This window comes from Parasteatoda tepidariorum, chromosome 6 (assembly GCF_982258835.1).
Source record: "Parasteatoda tepidariorum strain Cologne lab strain chromosome 6, Ptep-v5.0, whole genome shotgun sequence".
Classification (NCBI taxonomy): domain Eukaryota; kingdom Metazoa; phylum Arthropoda; class Arachnida; order Araneae; family Theridiidae; genus Parasteatoda; species Parasteatoda tepidariorum.
This window is the reverse complement of record NC_141760.1, coordinates 47,376,276-47,399,313: the sequence shown is the minus strand read 5'-3', so window position 1 is coordinate 47,399,313 and position 23,038 is coordinate 47,376,276. Positions and strand designations below refer to the sequence as shown.

The 23,038-nt window shown below is 29.9% G+C and overlaps 1 protein-coding gene across 4 annotated transcripts in view; it reads right to left on the bottom strand.

Moving 5' to 3' along the window:
• The window catches only part of LOC107451197 (homeobox protein cut-like 1), a 579,855-nt gene that overhangs the window by 71,960 nt on the left and 484,857 nt on the right, over positions 1-23,038 (bottom strand). For all 4 annotated transcript variants that reach the window (XM_016067217.4, XM_071178710.2, XM_071178711.2 and 1 more), the window contains one exon: positions 12,815-12,952. In XM_016067217.4, coding sequence (XP_015922703.4) covers positions 12,815-12,952 — 138 coding nt within the window. The remainder of the gene's footprint in view (positions 1-12,814; positions 12,953-23,038) is intronic.

The following is a 23,038-nucleotide window of genomic DNA, read 5'->3' as shown; positions in this document are numbered from 1 at the left end:
GTTTTCAATGTATTGTATATAAGCATTTTGTAATTTTTTGAAAGTTTAATATTTTATCAAATAATTAAAAAACTATTTATTAGATATGTAACCAAGAGACAAAAAAAATAAAGATTTAAATCGTATTATGCAAATCATATCAGACTATATCAGCAAATCATATTCCTATACTCATTGCAAAACTCCAAACTATTTATTGTAAATATTCAATTTTTAAAAGATTAATTTTCAAATATGTTACTCAAAATTATTTAAGACGCATGAATTTTTTTTTTAATTTTTCTATTCAAACAAAATATATCATATATTTAAAAGAACATCACAATCAGCCAACCATGATCAAGCGCATAGCCCCATTTTTCAGGGCTCTATCATTAAATGGCCAAGATAGGAATGCCACGTAATTTTGAACCCGGTCGGACGACGTGGACAGCACCTGAACTGATAAGACTCTCTCCTAATTTTCCCACCACAGCCAACAACAACGCTTTCAGCCACCACCTAGCACCTTGCTGCTCATACACGCCGGATGTTTTGTCAGTTGCCAGGATCGAACTCACCACCCCCAGCCCTCCAACAAGTGGTGCGAACAACGTCTTAAGCGACTGCGTCTCCCTGACGCAGGTTTAAAAGAACATTTTTCAAATATGTAGCCACGAAATAATTTTAAAGACGCAAGAAAACAGCATTTGAGTTAAACTATCAATGCTCATTACGAAAATACAAACATTTTAACAATTAATTAAACAATCTCCTTTAAATCGAATCATAACTTCAAGAAATATTTATTATTATTTATGCCAGAAATTCATCCGTTAATTTTACCCATAGATTAAAATTTCATTTTACTTTTAACGAACAATATGCAAACCCTTTAATGAAACTTAACCAAAAATCAGTCATGAAACTCAAGATCGAACAAAAGAATAAAACCCGACGCGATAAAAAGTAGGGGAGGGGTGAGTGCCTAACAGGAGGGGTGATATTTTATGAGAAACTCGTGATGTTAAATAAAAGATACCTTACAAAATAAAAGAAAATCAAATGGAATAAGTGTTTAACAGAACTTTTTTTTCGTATCGAATTCTTTTTTTTTTATCCCTCATGAAGTAACATGTAAATAGATATTAAAGTAGGGGGACCCAACTAACTAATGAGCATTAGTCGTTATATCCTGTTGGGGACCTGTTCATAAAGGTCATGGTTTTTAGAAAAAATCGGAGAGAAAAAATAGGTAATAATCGAAGAAAATAAAAAATAAAAAAAAAATAGTCTGAGTTTATTGCTTTCTAATAACCTTTTCGGCGAACAAATTGTTATAAGGTTGCTTTTAAGGATGAAACCTATTGTACTTTTTTGTTGCAATTTTTTTTTATTAACCCACCAAACGGAATATATATTTTACGGGAAAAAAATTTTCGTTTTTAATTTTAATATATAACAGTGTTATACTGTTGACAGTAATAGTTTTTTTTAGCTTTAAAACATTTTCTATTTTTTTATTGGGGTAGTAATGATATTTTTATAAAGCTTCATATTTATGAGGGAAAAAAATTGAAGAAAAGTTTCTTGTTTTTAATTGAATTTATTTTTATTTAATATTTAAATTTTCAATACTGAATCGCTTTAAATTTTTTTATTAAACTACCTTTGAATTTCTCGTGAAAAAATAAATAAAATCATTTTAGACAATTTTTAAAGTTATATAGAAATAACTGTAAAACAGAATAAAAAAACATGATTAAAAAAAAGGAAGAATAATTAGAATCATTTAAAAATGGTACATTATATGTTTTAACGGTTTGAAGCTGCTAAGGATGTCAAAGATTTCACTATAAAATTTTATATCCTTCAAATATTGCATAGCTTGTCGATGACGTTATAAATAGTATAATTTAAGTAATGAAAAGTTTTATAACAATTTGTAATACAAAATAATATAATTTTTATTTTTATTTGTAACAGTTTTAATGACCTCTGTATTCACTGTGTTATCCGTTGTGATCTAGTATCGTTCTCATAGTAAGTATAATTATAAATGTATTTTTAACTTTCAATAGTGAGCTTGCTTTATAAACATAAAGCAAGCTATGAATTTCGTTTAACTTTTTGTTTAACTAACAAAAACCAGATTTTATTTGTCATGTTTAAGGAAAAAGTTTGGAACAAAAAAAAATTACAATTAGCTCGTGTAACTGCTTCTCTATTTCATAATGAATACAACTCGAATTGTGGAGAAAAAAGGACTGGAAAAAGGCACCTTATTAGTAATTACATATATTTAACTCCCGATTTGATTCGGGTCGTGGAACTCGAATTTTATATAATTTAAAAATAATTATTCGAGCGTTATTAAATCTTTTTTTTTAAAAAATTAGCAAAGACACAAAATTTAATTTTAAGTTGAATAAAATGAATTTTTAATACTTTACATTTTTTTAAATATAATTTATGTATAATAGTATTATTGCAATTAATGTTTCAATTAAATTAATTAACAGTAGTCTCTCAGAGGCTTAATCTTTTGAAAACTTAAAAATATTAAGAAAAAATAAAATATTTAAACTTAATGTAATTTTGAAAATAATTATAACTTGTTGAAAAAGCATTAGTTGTATTATCTTTATCACTTTACAATAAGTGTAATTATGGAACTACTTAAGAATTCTAATCATTTTGTTAACTAGTATGAAGTAGTGAAAGTTCTTTACTGTAAACTTCAAATTATGTATCAATCCTTTGTTTTAAAAAAAAATTCAATTTAATTTGATTAACTATTTAATTACGTGAAATTTTGGTTTAACTGTCCGAATTGAATTGATTAACTAATTCATACTGTCACTCAAGTTAAACTTTTTTCTCCAGGGCATTTTGTTTCGGAGACTTTTTTTTCCCTATCTTCTTTACAATTTTTTAGGCCCCCATACATCACAAAGACGAAAATGGGAATCACCCTAAAAATATAATTTACATTTAGCAAAAAGAGTATTAAGTTCCTACAAACAATATTTAAAATAGCTAAATCACGAGAGCTAAAACAATTCCATGTACACCGAATAAATATTTAATTACATTAAATCCTGGTTCAACTGTCTGAATTGAATCGGTTATTAAATTCATGATTAAAGTGATGCTTTTTTTCCGAAGTTATTAGTTTTATGGATTTTTTTTTTTCCATTTTTTTTCCTCATCCACCTTATAATACATGCAACATAAAAGTAAAAGTGGGCATCGTCCTAAAAATATAATTTAGCAAAAAGAGTATTAAGTCCCTACAAACAATATTTAAAATAGCTATATCACGAGAGCCATAACAATTCCATATGCCTTTTAAAAACGCTCTTCCAGTACAGTAAAAGAAAAAAAAAATTCTCGATACGGTTGATTACTAAATTGCATTTTGAGGTATTAACAATTCATCTAGAAAGGAGAAGGGGGCTTTCTGTAGAAAAGGTGACGACAATGCCAGAAAATCTTTTCTGTTTTCAACCTCGCTTGATGACATACACGCCATCATTAAACATCATTAGGAATATTGACTGGGATGGACCACAACGAAACTTGCAGTTCACGATCTGCCCAGATGAAAAAGACTGAATAATGATTTTCTTTTCTTTTTATTCCAAAAGGATTCCGTTGACAATTACGATTCTTGAAAAGTATTTGTGGGTAATGATTGCGTCACGGACCTCTTTGAGTGGTGATGTAACGGGATTGACGCTGGAGATTCTCAGATAATCATGGAGTGGTACGCCACCTTGTTGCCACATGAAGATCGAATAATAATAATAATAATAATGGATATCCGATTCCATTAGTTTAAACGCCACACACGAAGAAATTGAATTGATACTACAACAAGAATAATGAAATAGAAAAAACTTGTTTTGACCATAATTTAAAATACTATTTTCAATCATCAACAAAATTTTTTTGCGAAATACACCCCCCCCCCACACACAAAAATTCAGGTAAAAATTACCATGCTGCATCGTAATAACATTTCTGGAAAAAGGGTACCATAATTTTGATATCAAAAACCAAAATATACGGTATTTAAACCATTTATTCGGATAATTTTTTGTTTATGTGTAAATAGTTTACAGAAAATTCTGGTTCTCAAAATTATCGTTCTTATTAATTATATCACATTTAGTAAAAAATACAAAACTAACAAGTAAATTTAATCGAATAGATAATTTTTATGACATGACGTAAAGTATTATCATAAAGTCACCAAGTTTTATTAAATTTACGAAATTTTATAATATTATAAAATCTTATTTTATTGTTGATTTTACCAAAATCGTTACCAAAGCGCTAAGGTAAAAATTATCGAGCTTTTTGGTGTTCCCATAGAGCCAGAGACATGACAAATTTTACCTTATTCTGGTAGTTTTGACAATATTTTTTTATTTCCTCATATACATACATTGTTTCAATAGGCATAAAAATTATCAGTGCGCCGTAAATTGGAACATTTTTGCCTAAAATATAACTTTTAAACTCTTAATCAGAGATAACAGAAAATAGTTATCTCCTCAATTAGGAAATACTTATTCCCTCTAGGGATTTATTTAGGAATTTAAATAGGATCTGATGTCCATTCACATAAAAAAGCAAGTATTCCTTCCATGGTTTTGTTTAGGAATTAAATTAAAAATAGGTGTTTCCTCGATTGAGATATAATTGTTTCTTCTATTCTTTTGTTTAGAAACTTTTCATTGCGCTGAAAATCATTTTTTTTTTAGTTTGCAATAAGAAAAAAAAAGACAGTAAAGCTGTCTTGCTTTACAGTGTGTATTTTTTGCACGACATATTTTCTGTCAGCCTTACTTTAAAATACAGTACTCATATTTGAATAGAATTATATAGGGTTTAATAATACATTTTTCAACGTCTTCATTTTTAATTATCATTCTCAGTTTCTTTTATTAATAAATTTATTACCTACTAATTGTACTCCTTTTCTTAATTAATAAATTTTCCTAAGTTCTTTGTTTTCGATTTTAATTTTTTGAAAGTCGAGCAATTCGTTTGCAAAACTGATAAGTTATAGAAGAGAAAAGTATAATTGCTTTCACTTTAAATGCATATAATAATATAATCTAATAAAGGATTTCAAAATAGCATTGATGATTAAATATTGAACATAATAAATCAGGTATGAAGCTAAACACGAATTAACTGTAGTATTAATAATTACAAACTAATTTTTTAAATGTTTGTTAATAGTATAAGAATTTAAGTAAATTTCAAGGTACCTGTTGTCTAATCAAAATTACAGTAGTAATTCAATCTAACAATTCCGGAATGTGCCATGAAATTATTTTTAGCAATTTTCATAATATACCAAAAATTTTAAACATAAATTCAATTTTAGGGCATTGTATTCAAATTTTAAAAATTTGTCAATTGGTATTAAACATGTAGTGCAACTTGAACAATAAGATATTATTTCATTAACTTCTGTGTTATGTCTGCTTTCACTTTTCGATAAGGAATCTCAACAAAAGAATAATAAGCAACCTCGAAGAGGCCGATATTCGAATTTTATCAGGCGTAAAATTCGAACAGCTACGGTACCTCTGCCATAAATTGAGCAACAGGGTGTCTCCATTGTTTTCAGTTGCAGTTCTAGTGGCCTATATAAGATGCGCCTTCCAACAATGAGAGAAACTCAATCTTCGAAATTCAAAGTCGGCAATCAAAAAACGTCCAATAAGACCATTTCGAACCATAGTATTACGAATTCATGAATTCGCCGATCGTATTCAAATGTGGACGATTTCCTGCCTTTGTCTTACTTTACCTTCCTAACAGTCAGCTGGCTGCTTTTTTTCCCCATTTTTTTTCCTTTTTAAGTCAATAAAAATGTGCGACAATAAATGGGCGAAGATTTATGATTGGCTTGAATATTTTGCCGTTGAATACCGATACCTGTTCGCTTAAATAGCTTTTTGTGCGCCAACATATTTTATTTATTTTTTTTTCCTTCTCAGAAATCTTTACCAATCGTAATAAAAATATGATATGGAAATAAAGCAGCTGATTTTCCTACGTCATATGAGCACACTACTGTTTAGTATGATTTAATGAATTTCCAAGGTAATAAAATCGGTTCGTTCGAAAAAGTTTCTTTTTAATATATTTTTTTTAAAATTTTAAATCTTATTTTACATTGTTTAACTTTTTATGTCGATCCTGTGACCGCGCAAGACAAAATTTTATCCCATTTTTAATAGCTACATTTCTCTAATTACATGCGTAAAATCACTTACAAACTTAGCTAACAGAATTTATCGTAATTTTTTTTATGACAAATCGAAACTTCGATCACTTTCTGGCACATACAAACGAGCAGGCACAAGTCTGAAAAGAATAAAATCATATAAAATGATAATTAATTTATTTTTGCCTATGAAATTTGTGGTCCATATGCATGCATTCGATTTCTATCACCACCTAAAATTCACCACGTTTATCAAAAGTGATGAGCATAAAGTTTTTCACTTTAATTCCCTATTTTTTTTAAAAAATATTTTTATTGTATTGCAAAGAAAAGGTATTAAAAAATTAAACTCTCGTAGAACATTATAAAATAATTTAAACAATGGAATCGCATGCAATGCAAAATCATAATACAAAACTTAAGCATAGAAAATTTGACTTAAAAGCATTACTTTAATTTATTTCAGGAGTAAAAGTAAACTCACTATTTATGCTTAATTAGTTGTTTGCGTTAATAAAATGTAAGAAATTCAGAAACGTTATTTAATATAAAATGTCATCATAATATGGAGGCAAAAATAGAACATAAATATTGATGAAATTTGCAAATAAAAATACAAAAGGGACAACTTAATAGTTTTTGAACATAATACCTTCTTGCAAGGAATGTTTATAATCCATGTTTAAAAAGAAAACAAGTTTAAACTAAATTTTCTCAAGCAATATTTTAATTTTTCAAATATTTATCTTCTAAGATGAAAATAACATTGAGTGAAAAATTTAAATGATAAATCGACAAAAGAATTTAAATACTACTAATAAGAAATGTTGTTAAATTAACATAATATAATTATTTACAAACAGCAAATGAAATTTAAATTAAGAAGATCTATTCCGAGAGTTTTTGTATAAGTTAATAACAGAGAAAAACAATTTAGAAAAGAAATTTTTAACTTAGCTTTCTCAAGAAATTCATACGAATTTTAATTTTTCCAATAGTTATTTTCTATGACTTCAAACTATCTTACAAATAAAATTGAGAAAAAGAATTTAAATGTTGAATCGACAAACATTACTAAACAGAAATTTTGTTAAATTAACGTGAAATGATTATTTACAAACAACAGATGAAGTTTAAATGAAAAAGGACCATTTTGAGAGTTTTAGTATAATTTAAAAACAGTGAAAAGTGATTTAAAGACGAAAAAATATAAATTACGCCTCCGTAATAGTTGAGAATAGTTTAATAAAACATTTAGATATTGATATCCAATTTATATGAACATTTCAATTTCGAAGAAAATTATTTATCTAGGCGAAGGTTATGTTTAAAAGAAAATCATTTCAATGAAAATAAAAATTTTCAAATAATATTTCATAACAAAAACACATTTATGATTTTTAATTCATATTTTTCAATCAAACTTTAAATCATATACAACCGCAATTGTATTAAAATCTCAAACTCTGATGAAAATATGAATTAAATTAAATGCAAGTTTGCAGTTATATTGTAGTTTCTATTATTAAACTAGAATATTATTGTTTAAAAGATAAGTATATGAATAATTTTATTTTCATTAAATCTGCCCAATATTAATTCAATACGTGTGTAAAACGCTATTAAGTATAAATGAATTTTAAAAAAAATTAATAAGTACAAAAAAATTGGTTCAATATTAAAATTCAGTGAATTTGAACCACATGCTTTAGAATATCAGTATTATGGTGTAAGAGTGGATTCTTTTAACAATGTAGTGCAATGCATCCTTATAATAATTTAAGGAATTGATGTTTTTTATTTTAAAAAAAATTCGTAATGACAATAGTTTTTTTTTTTTTTTTTTTTTTTTTTTTAAAGTTTTATAGCTGTTACAAACATGATACGATATAGTAGATACGATCATGGAAAATCTACTAATTAAAATTTCAATTTCAACTAAATTACAAAGCAAATAAAATAATCGAACATATTAAAAAGATTTATCATTAATTTTCTAGGAATGCGTAAGTTTTAACGCAAAGGGTTTTAAAAACACTAAATACTTGGACATAAATAACAGAAATGAATACCCAAATCCATGGAATTCTCAACATCAAATTAACGCTTCATAACGTAACGTAAGGTAAAAGTTACGCACTAATTAAGTTGCAATAAGGGTGCGTTCTTTTCTATTGGTCTCTTTACAAAACGCGGGACATTTTACTCACCGTAGCGTTTGTTGGGCGAATAAAAGCGGCTCATTAACTACCAAGACTTCTCAAAATATTTTCACTCACTCTTAAAACGACGTATGAAAATCTTTTAACTGCAATTTTGTTCGAGGCCGATATCCGATTTAAATGCATCCCTTCTCCCCTTACACAACCAAAACCATCCCAATAAACGGCATTAAAGCTTTTCTTTCGAGAAACCCCCCCCCCCTCCTGCCGATTAAAGCACTGTCGAAATAGGTGCTCGCAAAGGGGGGAGACAGGAAAAACGAGAACACGGTTAATAGAGAAAGGAGAAAACACTAAACACACAACTGGATTCCAGTCTTTTCCCGAAATCCCCAAGCTTGGCTTGGAGCCATTTACAAGAAAACAGATGATTGAATTTTATTTCTTCGAAATCCCATTCCTCCCTTGTGTTTCTGACTTCTCTCCCTCGAAAAACGAGGGAGCGAGATTGGAAGGGGGGAAAGACAGAAGTGAAGTGTGGGGGGGGGAGAGAAGATTTTAATGCGGCATTAGACCTAATGATTAAGATAGCCGTGAATGCGGGCGCACGGACGGTTTTCGGCGGCTTTAACTGCGTCTCATTACGCAGAAATTACCGCTATAAATATTAGAAGAATAACATTAAAATATCGTAACGAGAAATAAGAGTTTTCCCACTCTTAACCGTACCGGATCCTCATCTGCATACGATTCTTTCCCTCATATCAACGATATATATGCTTTTCCGTATACATTTATATATATATTTGTGCAATTCCGAATTTCAACCCCCACCCCTCATTTTAGTTCTTATACAAAAGCTTCAAGTGGTTCCCCGTCCCCCCCAGCTCTATTCTAATTCTTCGCACCAATCACTTCTTGCAGTAAGAAAGTAATGGTCTGTGCCCCTCTCTTCCGTTTTGATATTGATTAGAAGACTTGTATATGAGCGTGGCATATTTATGACAATTATTTTAATGCAATGAAAGGCTACCTATCCTCCACCCCCCCACCAATAAAGCGAAAGAGGGGGGAGGAAAATGAGGGGTATTCCGGCGTGAAAAATGCTAATACTAAGTTAGGTGTTAAGTTTTAATGCCTCGTTTCTCAGTTCTGTAAGCTTGTCTGTTTTAATGGCTGCTTCCAAAATACTCAGGGCCCTCGATGTTGTAATTTTATTGTCTCACAACAATGCGCAGCCCCCAGATGAAAGTTGAAAAGTCTCGCCCAATTGAAGTGCCTTTTAAAGTCGATTTTAACACATTCCATGAAAATAACTGGAAAAAGGAGGGGGGTGAGATAAAACTGTTTATATCCAGGAATGGACTGCTGAAAAAAAAAACTCTGATTGGAAGGGGTGTTATTTTTTATATATATATATTTATTTCATTGCGGGAGCTGCATTCACAGGTGCGCTTTTTACTAGTTTTACTTAAATGCGATACTTTGATTTTTTTTATTTCATGTATTATTAAAGTGGATACGGTGGCTGCCGAGTATTAAAATGAATAGAATTGTTAGATCATTAACGAGAATAGCTTTTTTCTCTAGAAATTATGAAAACGATCTCGATTCTTTTTAAGAGACGGTAATAAATTCATTTATCGAGTCCACCTTTTCAACGTCATCATTAACTGAAATATATAGCATCGTTATGAGGGAGATAAAGCATCACTTTGTCGAGAAAGAGAAAATGGAGCTTTATTTTTTAATGTCTTCTTAATATTTTCTAATGCATCTTTTAAAACAAATTCCGAGTTCAAAATCAGCGCATAAGATTATAAATTAGTGTTTATACAAGAAAAAATACAGTATGATGTCTCGAGGATACCAGCCCATGAGTGTGTTATTGTTGTTTCTAATGACACTCGGACTAGCCAAGCTCACCAGCCATTTGCCTTTTGTAAATTAAGTCAGGAAGGTGTGCCTTTAATGTGTCAAGAGAGCACCGCCAAGGTGAAAATGCGTCTTAGCTCAAAACTACCACTCATTCGTGAGGCCACTTCCTCAAATTAGATATGGATCTGAAGATTAAGGAAATTTTCTCCACATCCCTGTACCCATAGTACTGCTCAGTAACCAACCACGGGACTTTTAATTCCACATATTTTACGAGCAAGTACATCCCATGTATTCAATGGGTCTTAGCGGAATCGAGAATCGAGCATTGGTCCCTCCGGATCGGAGTGCGAATCTTTCACCAACGGCTCCCAAGACTGTAGTATGTCCAGCTGTTATTTGTTCTTCAAGCTACATGGGTAACCTACCGTAATCAAGCTTATAATTAATCCTTATTTCTTAATTAAATTTCTAAATAATATTTAATTTCCTTCAAATAATTAGTAAAATGTAAAAATCGTCCAAGAAATCATAAAAATCGTTAAACTGAGGATCAATTTTGCATTGCATTCTTCAGGGAGCTTTTTATTCTGCTATTTTTCTTCCAACGGACTATTTTTTTTTTTTTTACGGTGCTTTATTTTCCGCCGACCGGCCTGTGTAGGGAGCAGGGAACTGTCCTTGCATCAGAAAAGTTCTGGGTTCGACTCCCGGGCAAGGCATGGATGTTTTTTCCTTCTCTGTACTATCTGTCCTCACTGTGGGAGCGACGTTGACCCACCTAATATGGTGCCCCTGAAAGAGCGGTCAACAAAATCGCCCTGTATATGCCTGAATTGACGGATGTTAACACAGGTGGGCATTAGAGAAAAAACTCGAATTTCCTACTACATTTTCCTACTCGAATATTTCCGAACAGTGCACAAAAAATTTCAACGCAATTAGGAACAATTTTAGTTATTGTCGATGAGACAACCACTTTCATGCAAGAATTTTCTCCCACCATTGTGTAAGCCACTAAACTATATTTCACGGTTCATCATCTTTTGTCAACAACTCAAACAAAAGTGCGAACTAAACGCCTCACTGGTTTTAAAAGAGTGCAACGAGAAAGAATAAAAAACACAAAATGGTATTAAAAAAAAAGGCCATACGGTTGAAATAAAATAACGAAAAGAAATTTCAAAATCCGAAAACCATACATAAGAATAAAAAGGATAGGACTATTTTAGCATTATTATTTCTTTTAAAGGTGCCTTCTGACCCACAAGGCCGATCTCTTATAAAAGTACTATTAAGCGAAGGATTCAATACACATGTAGCCGTAATTACATGCCTAGTTAGGTTTTTATTCGCCAATAATGGCCCGGACGCAAATAGGTTTGGCGAATAGTGAATGCGCTTTTGCTTTTCTTATTCCATCTCTTCGTCTATATTTATATTCGACAACAGGATTTCAATGAAGAGGATATGTGTTGTGGGTGTATGGGTCGGGACAGAAACAATAGCAAATACTTTCTGCTATGGAATGCTTTCTCATTCTTTATTATTTATCGAAAATATACGAAATTTGGTAATTGTTTTCTTTTTCTAATAGGTTTGGAAAGTGTGGGTCTTAAGCTCTTTTATCATAGAATTTGTTTTTTCGATAAATAATAATAATCCTATATTTTTAGGGAAGTATTTGTTTATTTGCTTCAAATTATTGTTTTTGTTTAGAATAATATGTTTGAACAATATTCCCACTGGAAAATAATATGAAGCGATGCTTCATTTATTTTCGCTCATTTTCATGCGTTTTTAAAACATTTTTGTTTTCCGATTTAGCATTATATTTTTAATGTTTTTATATGTTACTTTATGGTGCGCATTTGCTATCTCAAGTTTTTCATGTGTTACGTCAAGGATTTAATGAGTTGCTTCATAGTTTTTAGGGTGAGATTGCATGGTACCTGAAATTTTCTTCCGTATTATTTCTTGTCTTAATGATTGCGTGTGTTTTTATTTATTTATTTATTTATTTATTTTTTTTTTTTTGTAGAAACAAAACAAAACATGATTTGTTGAGACTTATATAAGAGGCGTAAATATCATGGCTCAAATATTCAAATCATAAAATCAAATAAATTTCAAAACAATATTAAAAAAAATTTTTTTTTTCCCTTTTGAAATATTTTTAATTTAACGCAATACTTTTCAATAAATAAGAATTTAAAAACTCAACAAAGATTAGTTAATCCTTACCGGACGAATTCTACGTTCATAGCTGCAAAAATTATTTCCTTATGTTTATTAGTCTTATTGTTTTAAAATCTGTAATTAATTAAAATATAATTAATTAATACTATAATGAATTAATATTGACATGAATTAATATTAAAATTAATTAATATTATAACTAATTTCAGAATTATAATTGATTAATAAATCTCACTAAAATATCAGTATTTGATATAAAAATAAACTTTATCTTCATATGAAAAATAGCTTTCATCACCTCCCGATACCTTATATATTTTTGCTAATGAAATTTTTAGCTTACCTTGGTTTTGCACCACTTTGAATTCTCTACTGTAATCGTTGAGCGTTTCTCTTAAGTGTCTGTTCTCGATTTCTAAATCTTGGATTCGCATCGTGCGTTGCAAAAGCACTTGGTAATGTTCGAGGGCGGGAACAGGATCTGAAATTTAAAATTCTAACTTAGAACCTAATTTCACAAAAAATTTAATTTGAAAATTTTGTAGGAAATTTTATAATAATAAAAAATTTGTATTAAGTTTTTTTTATTAAAACAAAATTTCATCAAGCGTCAAAATTTTATATAAAAAAAAAGGTTGCGATTTGGCAAATAGCAGCAATGGCTCTGGAGATAAAGCGTTCGCCTCCCAATTAGGTAACTAGTATGACCCAGGTTCGAATACCAGCGATGACTTGTTGATACGTAATTTCAACCTGGCTACCGCTGACGACAATGCTTACACAAAATATCCTCGATGGTAAACAGATCATGAGGTAGAATCCGCTTGCCGTCCAGGTTTTAGAAGTTTACTTCCTCTTGAAAAAAAGTATTCAATGAAGCTTAGGTTGTTACAAAGCTTAATCAACGAATTTCCTCGTCTTCTAGATTCGGTTCAAAATTACAAGGCTACGGAGTTGAACGTGATAATTGTAAACTCATAATTGGGTTGACTCTTGTGGTTATAAAATACCAATAAAAATATACTTCCACGAATAAAGTTGAGTTTCCTTCTTTAGAAAACGTGAATTCACGAACTGAGCTAAGAGAGAATAAATTTAGCTATTATATATAGCATGTTGCGGACAATAATATAATGATTTTTGAATTAAGGGTTAAATTATAATTCAATTAAAAAACATATAAATTTGAAATTAAATCATCTACGCATGCGATGTGGTTGATTTGGGAAGTTCAATAAAGCAGTCCATTAAAGCGGACCACATTTGCGCTTATTTTTATTGAATATAAAATCCATTATTTTCCGATCTTGGAGAACAAGTAATTCCGAAAGTTTTTGAAAAAAGGTTCGAATTACATTCGAATTCCTCTAAAATTATTCCCATGGCAGACGATAGGCATCTATTCCATCTTCTTTTTTCATAAAAATAGCTGCAGAAGATGCGATTTTGGCATAAAAAGAAACGGGAGAAGAGCCAAATCTTGCAGCAATTAATAACAACATTCGAAGGTAGATTCCTTCCGATAATCTTCCAAATGGAAAGGATAAATGTAATTACCGAAAGCCAGTTCCCAACCTTTTCCCCTTTTGCTCCAAAGATAGAACAAATCGGGAATCTAACCCCTTCCTCTCTTTAACAGGCACCAAATCAAAATAAATGCAGACGAATTATTTTCTTCCATGAAGGGTAGAGACCCTTCCTAATTCTATTGTAATTTGTAAAATCAAGGCAGCAAGCACCCCCTACAGCGTTCATTTTCTAAAGTAACTCTTCGTAACGAAAGATCGTCCGTCTTTTGCGAGCAGCCCTTGCTATTTGCTCCTGTGTATTGCACCTTCATTGGTAATTGTTACAGCTATTTACTCACTTTATATATATTGCGCCTCAAGATTTATGCCTGAGAATAATGAAGGTGTGGGGACCCCCGATCTATAGATGGAGTAAACTCCGGGATAGATAGTTTTGGTATTAAGAAAACGCCAAATGCGTGCGGAGGTAATTCTGGGAGTAATCTCTCAGTATCTCCTTTTTCTCTCGACTCCAAAAGTAACGTCTCATTTGGCTTATGCATTCTGCGATTGGAAGAGGAAATAAATTACGATTAGAAGAATAATATCGCGCCCGTTTAAAGCCTTCGAGAAATAAAAGCTCTGATAGAGACAAATGTCTTCGTTTACATTGGAAAGGTTACGCCAAATTTATAGACATTAATCAATTGAGTGTATCTAAAGAGTGGGTAGGTTTCCAAATTTTACAATTCTAAACACCACTATGCCTATTAAACTGAAATCGCAGGCTCGTGAACGAAAATCACCAATATAAGGGTTGAAGAAATGTTTCGCCGGAACGCATTTCGTTTGAAGCAGGAAAAAACAAGATTCATACGTTCTATTTTCATATTACAAACAAGCACATTAGGCATAGAATTGTAACTTAAATAGAATAATTTATGGAACATTGAAATATGATATTTATTTTATAGTTATTAATTGTTTTAGTTTATATTGAACAAATGAAAGAAGCTACTACAAAACGGGAAATAGTTTATTAAATAAGTTACAATTTATTGGTTGTCCAAGGAAGAAAATCTAGTTTTTTATTGAGAAATAAAATAATAAAATTCGTTTTTTATTTCTTTCAAAATTAACACTAGAAAGACGGATGGGGTATCAGTTTGCCCCCCCCCCTTTATTTTTGCTCCGTAATTTTAAAAGTAACTTACTGAAAGTGTTGACTTTTCATAATTAGATCCAATATAAGTGCTCATTTAATCATACATGTGTTAGCCTTATAGAAACATATCTATAGAACCTTATATCTAGAATGACGAGTTGCCAGGTATTTTGGAAGCTATCCCATTATCCTACGTTCAATACTTTGGTAGAGATAAGGTACCCCAGTTTAATTAAAAATTATTTATTATTGTTACATTAAGAATTATTTATTATTGTTACACTAAAAATTATTTATTATTGTTACATTAAAAATTATTTATTATTTTAACAAACTATTATTTATAGAGAAAATGAAACTCAATTATTTAAGAAACTAATGTATTCGTATAATCAAAAAGACCGTGTTCGATTTAATCAGATATTTATGTTAAACAAATCGAATTAAAAAAACACAGAATTTTAATGATCAGGTCCAAACAATAATTTCTCACATTTGGGCTTAATTGCACTTACTTAGATCTAAAAGAAAAATTTATTCATTTTTGAAATTTCTTAAATTTACAAAATCAATTTTGGATAAATAACTTCTTTTTTTTTTTGGATTATATATTTTTGTAAAAAAATAATTACGATAATCCAAAGAATTTCTTCAGAAACTATTAGACGGTTTTTTAGAATTAAAAAATACCAAAATATAATTTTCTTGTAATTAGATCTAGTAAAAAATTATTAAAACGGGACATCGGTCTCTCATCTGCGTAAAAATGGTTAAAGCTCATTTTTTTTTGTAAGGAAACAAATTGTGTTTCATTTTGAAGCTTAAAAACTAAAATTATTTCCTTGCCAATCTAATACTTGCAATGCCAAAAAAGGCAATGTTTTTCCGTAGAGAAATTCTAAAAAAAAGACTAAACTAAATATTTAAAAGCATTTTGTATTATTAGAGCCTCGATTTCAAATATTTTAATATATTTCAATCTATATAATAACCGCAAAAGAAACATTGATTAATTAACACTATAAAAATTATAATAATAATCAATAACAATCTATAATTGTATTATTGATAATCATCTGGGTAATAAATAGATTACATAAATGGAAAATAAAATTGTAAAGAAATAGCTATCAAATTTCTAAAATAAAAAATAAAAAAAAAATAAAAATATGATTTCAGATGAAGTTAAGTATTCAGATTAAATTAAGATTAAGCTATTTTATGGCAAAAAATCAAAGAATGTTTTGAAAATATCGATAAATTGGTATAAAATATTAGAGTATTGTTTTAAAATCATTATTCTTTCATACATGACTTAAAGTTTATACTTATGCTTGAAACTAAAACAATGAATTTGGAGGAGGGAGCGAAGGAGGAGAATAAATTCTTTGCATGGAAAAACATAAAATAAGTGTTTTTATGCCATTCTAAAGAATTTCCGACTTGAAAAAAATAAGGCAGTAAACTATATATTTTTTGATTTGTTAAAATAACTTTTACAGCTCAATCATGCTTTTGACCTTAGCCAAACTTGGAAATAAGCCCTAAGAAAGAGCAAATTAATAGTTTTATAGAAAATAAATGAAATTGCAAAAACTATTTCCCTTTGCAATAGCAAATACTTATATACAACTAAAAATATTATTTCAAAAATTTGAATCGTTTCGTTTAATGTTGCATTTCAAAGAAAAAATACATGGGTAAAATATGTAAACTTTTAGCTTAATTACAGAAAGATTTAATTATACTGAGTAATAAGCGATTATTTAATTCAATCATAAAATAACAAGTTTAAAATAAAGTTTTTAAATATTAATTGTAAATAATGACACAACATTAAGGTCTTTTTTTCTTTCATTTTTTGTTCTACATTTCCATATTATGAAAAAGATAGCACATTAAAAAGTTAGTTTGAAACTCGATTAAATTGATGACAAAAATAATAATAAAAAAAATTTCTATTGGTTTTAAAAGTTTACTAGCAACTTTACATTGATGCTGAATATTAATTCTAAAAATATGTACAAAAATAGCAGATTTGTTCTTAAATGTTGAACTAGCCCCTCAACTATATTGGTGCGAAATATTAATTCGATAAATTACTATAAAAATAAAGTTGCGAATATTATTTGAAATAATAATTAAGTACCCAATGTATTTTATGTTATTTTATTTATTTGTTCATTTTGTTTTTTAAAAACAGTTATTGGCCGTATTAGCACCAAATATTAATAGAACATAGTTCTTATAACAATACAATCTTTAACTGTAATAATGAATCACGTTATATAGTTTTTTCCTGCATTTTGTTTAGTTTTCTTATTATTATGCCAGGAAAATGCAAAAATACAAAAATAAAAATGCTGGAATCTTTAACATAAAATTAAGCAATTCTGAAAAAGTATCAAAAAAACTTTTTGTTTAAAAATAAAATTTTTTAATAATGCAAATATAAACCCATGCAACTTCAACAGAGCAAGAAATCTATTTTTATTTCATTATTGATTTTCACAAATCCATTATGATACTAGAAAACCAAAATCTCGTTCGAAAACTATGTGCTCAATTAATTAGAAAAACTGAACTCGAGATGACATGCAGAGAAAGATTACATTAAATAGAAAAGCGCTCATCTCGGCTTTCGATCCAGAACACTGCTTGAATTATCGTTCGAAATCACTTTCCTCTTTTTTTAAAGAACAAAAAATAATAAGTCGGAAATTAACTCCTGTTTCCAAATCCACATCCGGAAATCGAGATGGATGTTGAGTTCCATCATGTTATAAATCATCCCACTAGTAATGATTTCAAAATATATATTAAAAAAAAAAAATTAAAACGAACGAAATAAATCTTTTACACTTTTTACACAGTTTGAACTCCATTAGGTAAAATAAGGGGAATCAATAGGTTTCTGTTTTAATTCCGAATGATTTATTAGATTTATTAAATGTTAAAATTAATTTGGAAAGCTTATTTATGATGAAAAAGATTACTTAAAACAAATATGATAAGTAATTGGATACTTTTTTGTGAAAGCTAAATAATTTTTAAAAAGGCATTGAAACAATATTCCGTTTGATAACTGTTATGAGAATCAATTTTAACAAAATATTTTTATAATATGATATCTTATAGAATATCTTCGTATAGTTTTTTATTCAATCATTGTATTAGCGTACTCAAATTCTGAAATAAACTATTAATCACAGCTGGAAGGATTTATTATAATTATTATTTTGATAAAGAAAATTTAATGTTTTAAGTAAGTATAGATCGATTATACCCAACCGCTCTTAACAACAGAAAGCAAATCCCAAAGCTTACAAAACATTGGAAAATTCCTTTAGTAATAATAATATCAGTGACCGTTAGAATTCAATACCATAAAAAAATCTAATTAAAGAGTCTTTATTAAAGATTGCCAAATGAAAGCAAAACAAAAAAAGAAATATATAAATAATAACTCAACTATATCTAATTAATAAAGATGAATGGATACTAGTGACCCTCTTTGTGTTATCCCCATTGTTTTAGTTATATAATCAAATAAACAAATTGGTTTCCATAGAAGTACCAGACCAATGTATATTTACATGAAGATTCCTGTCACATCAAATATTAGCAAAAATCTCTCCAACCTCCGAAAAAGATTACAATCTTTCAAAATCACACTTAAAAAAAACTAAAAATGAAAGCACCAAATCTTTAAATCAAAGCAGCAACGGCGAAAAAATTAAAGTCGCTGCTAAAAAACTGAAAAATCTCGTGAAAAACAAAATTTATCGCGGAGAAAATTGGCAGTCACGCAAAGTACGAGAAAAAGAACGAAGTGAGAGCTTCAGGTGTCGAAGAGAGAAGCTTCCAGAGAAAAAATAAATAAATAAATAAAAGTTAACCTCCCCCGATGTTTAATGCAACAGATGAGAGCAGCAAGAACGACATCAGTAAACATCTGGCAGATCCCCTACTAACCTGCTCTTTTTCTTCTTCCAAACACTTCCCCAATCAGCTTGGTGACAACTCAGCCCTGCCTTTAATCTCGTTTATGCTCGTAGGATGGAAAAAGATTCGAGAAGGTCAGGGTAAGAAAGGGTTTGCAGTCAGATAAATAAAGATTGAATTCTGGAAAAGATGCAGACGAACAAGAAGGAATGTGCATATTGGGGAGGTACTGCGCCCTCAGGGGTAACGACAACACGTGTACTACGCCCGAATTTCTTTTTCTTTAATCCGTATCCGATATTGAGCTTAAATCTCAAAGTTTCAATAAAGCTCAGAACTCGCCTGTTGTAATATATTCCTTCATTTGGTAAAGGCAGAGAGGGTTGGAGATGTGGGGATAGAAACAATTTCAGTCTGACAATTATTCCAAGTCGTTCCGCACCAAAAAGCCACCTTTAGGGTTAACCTTTCACATACGTAAAAGATTTTGGGCGTGCGGAGATTTTTGAGTATTTCAAAAAAAGTACGATTAATGTTTGCTGGAGTTGGGGTACTTTTTTTTATTTTATTTCGAAGAGATTTTAACATGTTCGCCTACCAGAGAATTTTTTATATTCTCGTACAGAAATCGAAATTACTTTCGTTCCTGGAGTATGGAAATTGGAGAATGTATAGCGATTCTCAGATATCTAAAAGCTCGACACAAGTTGTAAGTATTTTTGCTGTTTGAGATTTGTTAGATTTAATACTATGAATTTTCTTTCCTAAAAAAAAAAAAATGGATTGAAATTTTATTTTGAAAGATAGAATCAAAATGTTCAGAAATAAAAATAACATTCGGGTATGCTTGGAACTTTTATGAGTGTTTACTGTAGTTAAATATTCAAATTTTTAATGAAAACTAGTAATACAAGGATATATTAAAATAAGAAATATAAAATGTCACCTGCTTTAACAGGAATATAGAGCATAAATAATTCATCATAAAGAAATATTGTAATAAATACTAAAATTTAATAAAAGTTTTAATGGTATTATACAATCACGGAATAACTCATAACCAAGCCTAACAAACTAAAATAAAAGTTTAGTGCACTTTCAAAAAATCAGTTCAAAGTTAAACCATAATATCGGTACCTTGAATCTTAATATATCGCAAATTTGCAGAAATCTTAGTTATTAAATGGAACTAAGTTTTCTTTCAAGTTAAATTACATCATCGTCAAGTCCAAAAATATTAAGTTTGCATGACAATATTGCTCAATTTGTCACCATATTAAGTTTACTATCATATTTTCGTGTAATCTAGTTCAAAAAGGAAAAATTTGCACAATAACATTTTTCAACTTGTCACCTTATAAAGGTTTAGTGATATTATTGTTCAAGTTCAACGAGCTCCATAATTTTAAATAGTGAAATTTTGATTTAAACGTAATTCTTTTTTTAACGTTTCATGTTAATATTTTTTTTAATTACAAGCTTATGAAATAATTTATTTCTTAATTAAATTAAGCAGCTTTATTTTCACACATTTTTTATTTCATTTCATTTAGTTTTTTTTTTCTGAAATAAAGATTTTATTTCAATCGAAAGCTCTATTAAACAAAATTACACACAAAGAGAATCAGTTCAACATTAAATCACTAATACGATATTATTTTACTGAAACCTTAAGGCGTTGTTAAACTGAACCATAGAATAGTGTATGGAAGTTTAACATAATATGGTTCAAGATAGCACCATATTAGGATTGCACGAAGCTCAGATGATATCATAGTTTAAGGCACTCTAAAATCTTTACATTTACACAGCCGACCCAACTTTTGGGTTTACGACTAATAATGTTTAACTCCGTAGCCTTGCAATTTTGAACCAGTCCAGAAGACAAGGAAACTCCAGGACCATTACCCTCAGAGGTATGATTTATTATGGGAACATGGAGGACTTTGTGACTCGACAGATTTAACGTGCATCAATCACATTTACATCACGGGGAGTCTTCGGCCGGAGCGGATCGAACCCACGACCTCTTGGACATGGGCCCAGTGCCCTAACCACCAGGCTTTCCTGGTAAATTTTTAACACTGTAAGGAGAATTTTAAAATTATTTTGCTGTTGGTGAAAGTTGAATTCTTTTTATAAATCTGAGAGGAATAATGGACAAATTTATTTTTTTAAAAAAATAATCAGTATTTGGTATAAAACTTTAAAAAAAATTTGGATAAAATTTAAAATTTATATTCTTTTCCTTAAATAAAGATCACTCAGCACTATATCTTTCTCACCATATTATAAATAAGGAAAGAGCCTTGTTGAATTCTCGTTGTTAGAAAGGATAGGAGGAAAGAAGAAGAAGAAAAAAAATAGAAGCAAATGGGCAATTAGAGGGCAAGAGACTCATTGACAAGATAGTGAATTGATTAAACTTAGTTGGGGGGTATTTTGTGGGGGAGTAGTGGGAGGAGGAAAGAGAAATATAAAATACTGGAGAGAGGAGAACAGCTGCTTTTTCGAACAAAACAGAGACAAATTTCCTCCCCCACTTTTCGATGCCTGGTCGTTACCGAAAATATCGATTTTGCTATTAATTTTTTTCTCTTCCATTCTGCTTCGACAAATTGGAGCCGCGAGGTTAACAAGTAGCCACGGTGAATAATGATACTCTGTGACGCAACGGGATTCATAATTACGTACCTCAGGCCGAAAGCGCGATTTTTAGTTGAAAAGTTGAGCGATTTCCTATCTGTTTTTTTTTCTTCTTCTTCTTTTTCCCCTCTACCAAAACGATCGATAGCACTTTCTAAAAAGAATAATTAGTGGTCTTAAGAAAGTACTTTATCTTTCTACGAGCGAGCCTTTTTGTGTCGAAAGTTTTAATTTGATTGGAGGAAAACGGTGCTGGAGAAAAAGGGTTAAAACTGTTTTGATATAGTGCGCGCGAGTTGCCGATTATCGGAAGGATCGGGGTAAATCGTTTCCGTTCCCCCACTTAAAATCAACTTTTTCCGCTCAAAACGAAGAAGAAAAAGAAAAAAAAAGGTGCCGCTCTTAACTGCGAGTTTATTAAACTATTTTCTTTTGCCGGATAAAAGTTTATCGAATGGTATTAAATTGTCTCGGTGTCCTAGTCCGGCGCAAAAAGGCGCGCAATTATCGAGATGTTCTGAAAATATATCGACTTTTAGCTGTTGAATGCGTGTTGGAAAAATAACAGGAAAGTAAATAAAACGTGACAGTTTGTTTCAAATTTTGCGGTGCGTTAGAATTTAAAGCTATGCAAAATTTTATTTACAGTGGGTAGTTTTCAGATTAAATAATTAAATTGTAACACATATTTATTTATTTTAAAAAGTAATATGTTTAATAATTAAACTGGACAAAAAAAAATTTTTTTTTCAGTCGAATGAGATTTTTTAACGCATCTCGGATATTTTCACGCCATTAAGTCTGCAATCGCATACAGTTTTTTTTTTTAAATTAAAAATTAAATTTTTAGTCTATTTTTTGTCGAAATGTACAAGTTTAAAAACATTACATATAACAGTCAACAACATTACATATGCATGTAACATCATAAAACATATTGAGGTAAACTTCTAGGGGAGTTAAAGCACATAATCAGGATTAAAATTGCCTTGGAACTAAGCACGAATATGATGTTGTACGCAGCTAGAGGCGCTTCTCTATTGTGAACTGTTTCTTCGTGTGCTTCTGAACAGTTTGTAACAGAGAAGAGCTCATAACTGCTTACAACGACATTTCCGTGAGATGAGTTCCTATACAATTTTAATCCGGAAGATGTACTTTAACTCTAATAGTTGTTTGCCTCAGCATTTATGCGACACCTTGTTACATATAACGTTTTTAAACTTGTGCATTTCGACAAAACAGACTAAAAATTTCATTTAAATAAAATCTGTGGCTTTAGGAGCATAACTAATTTCAGATT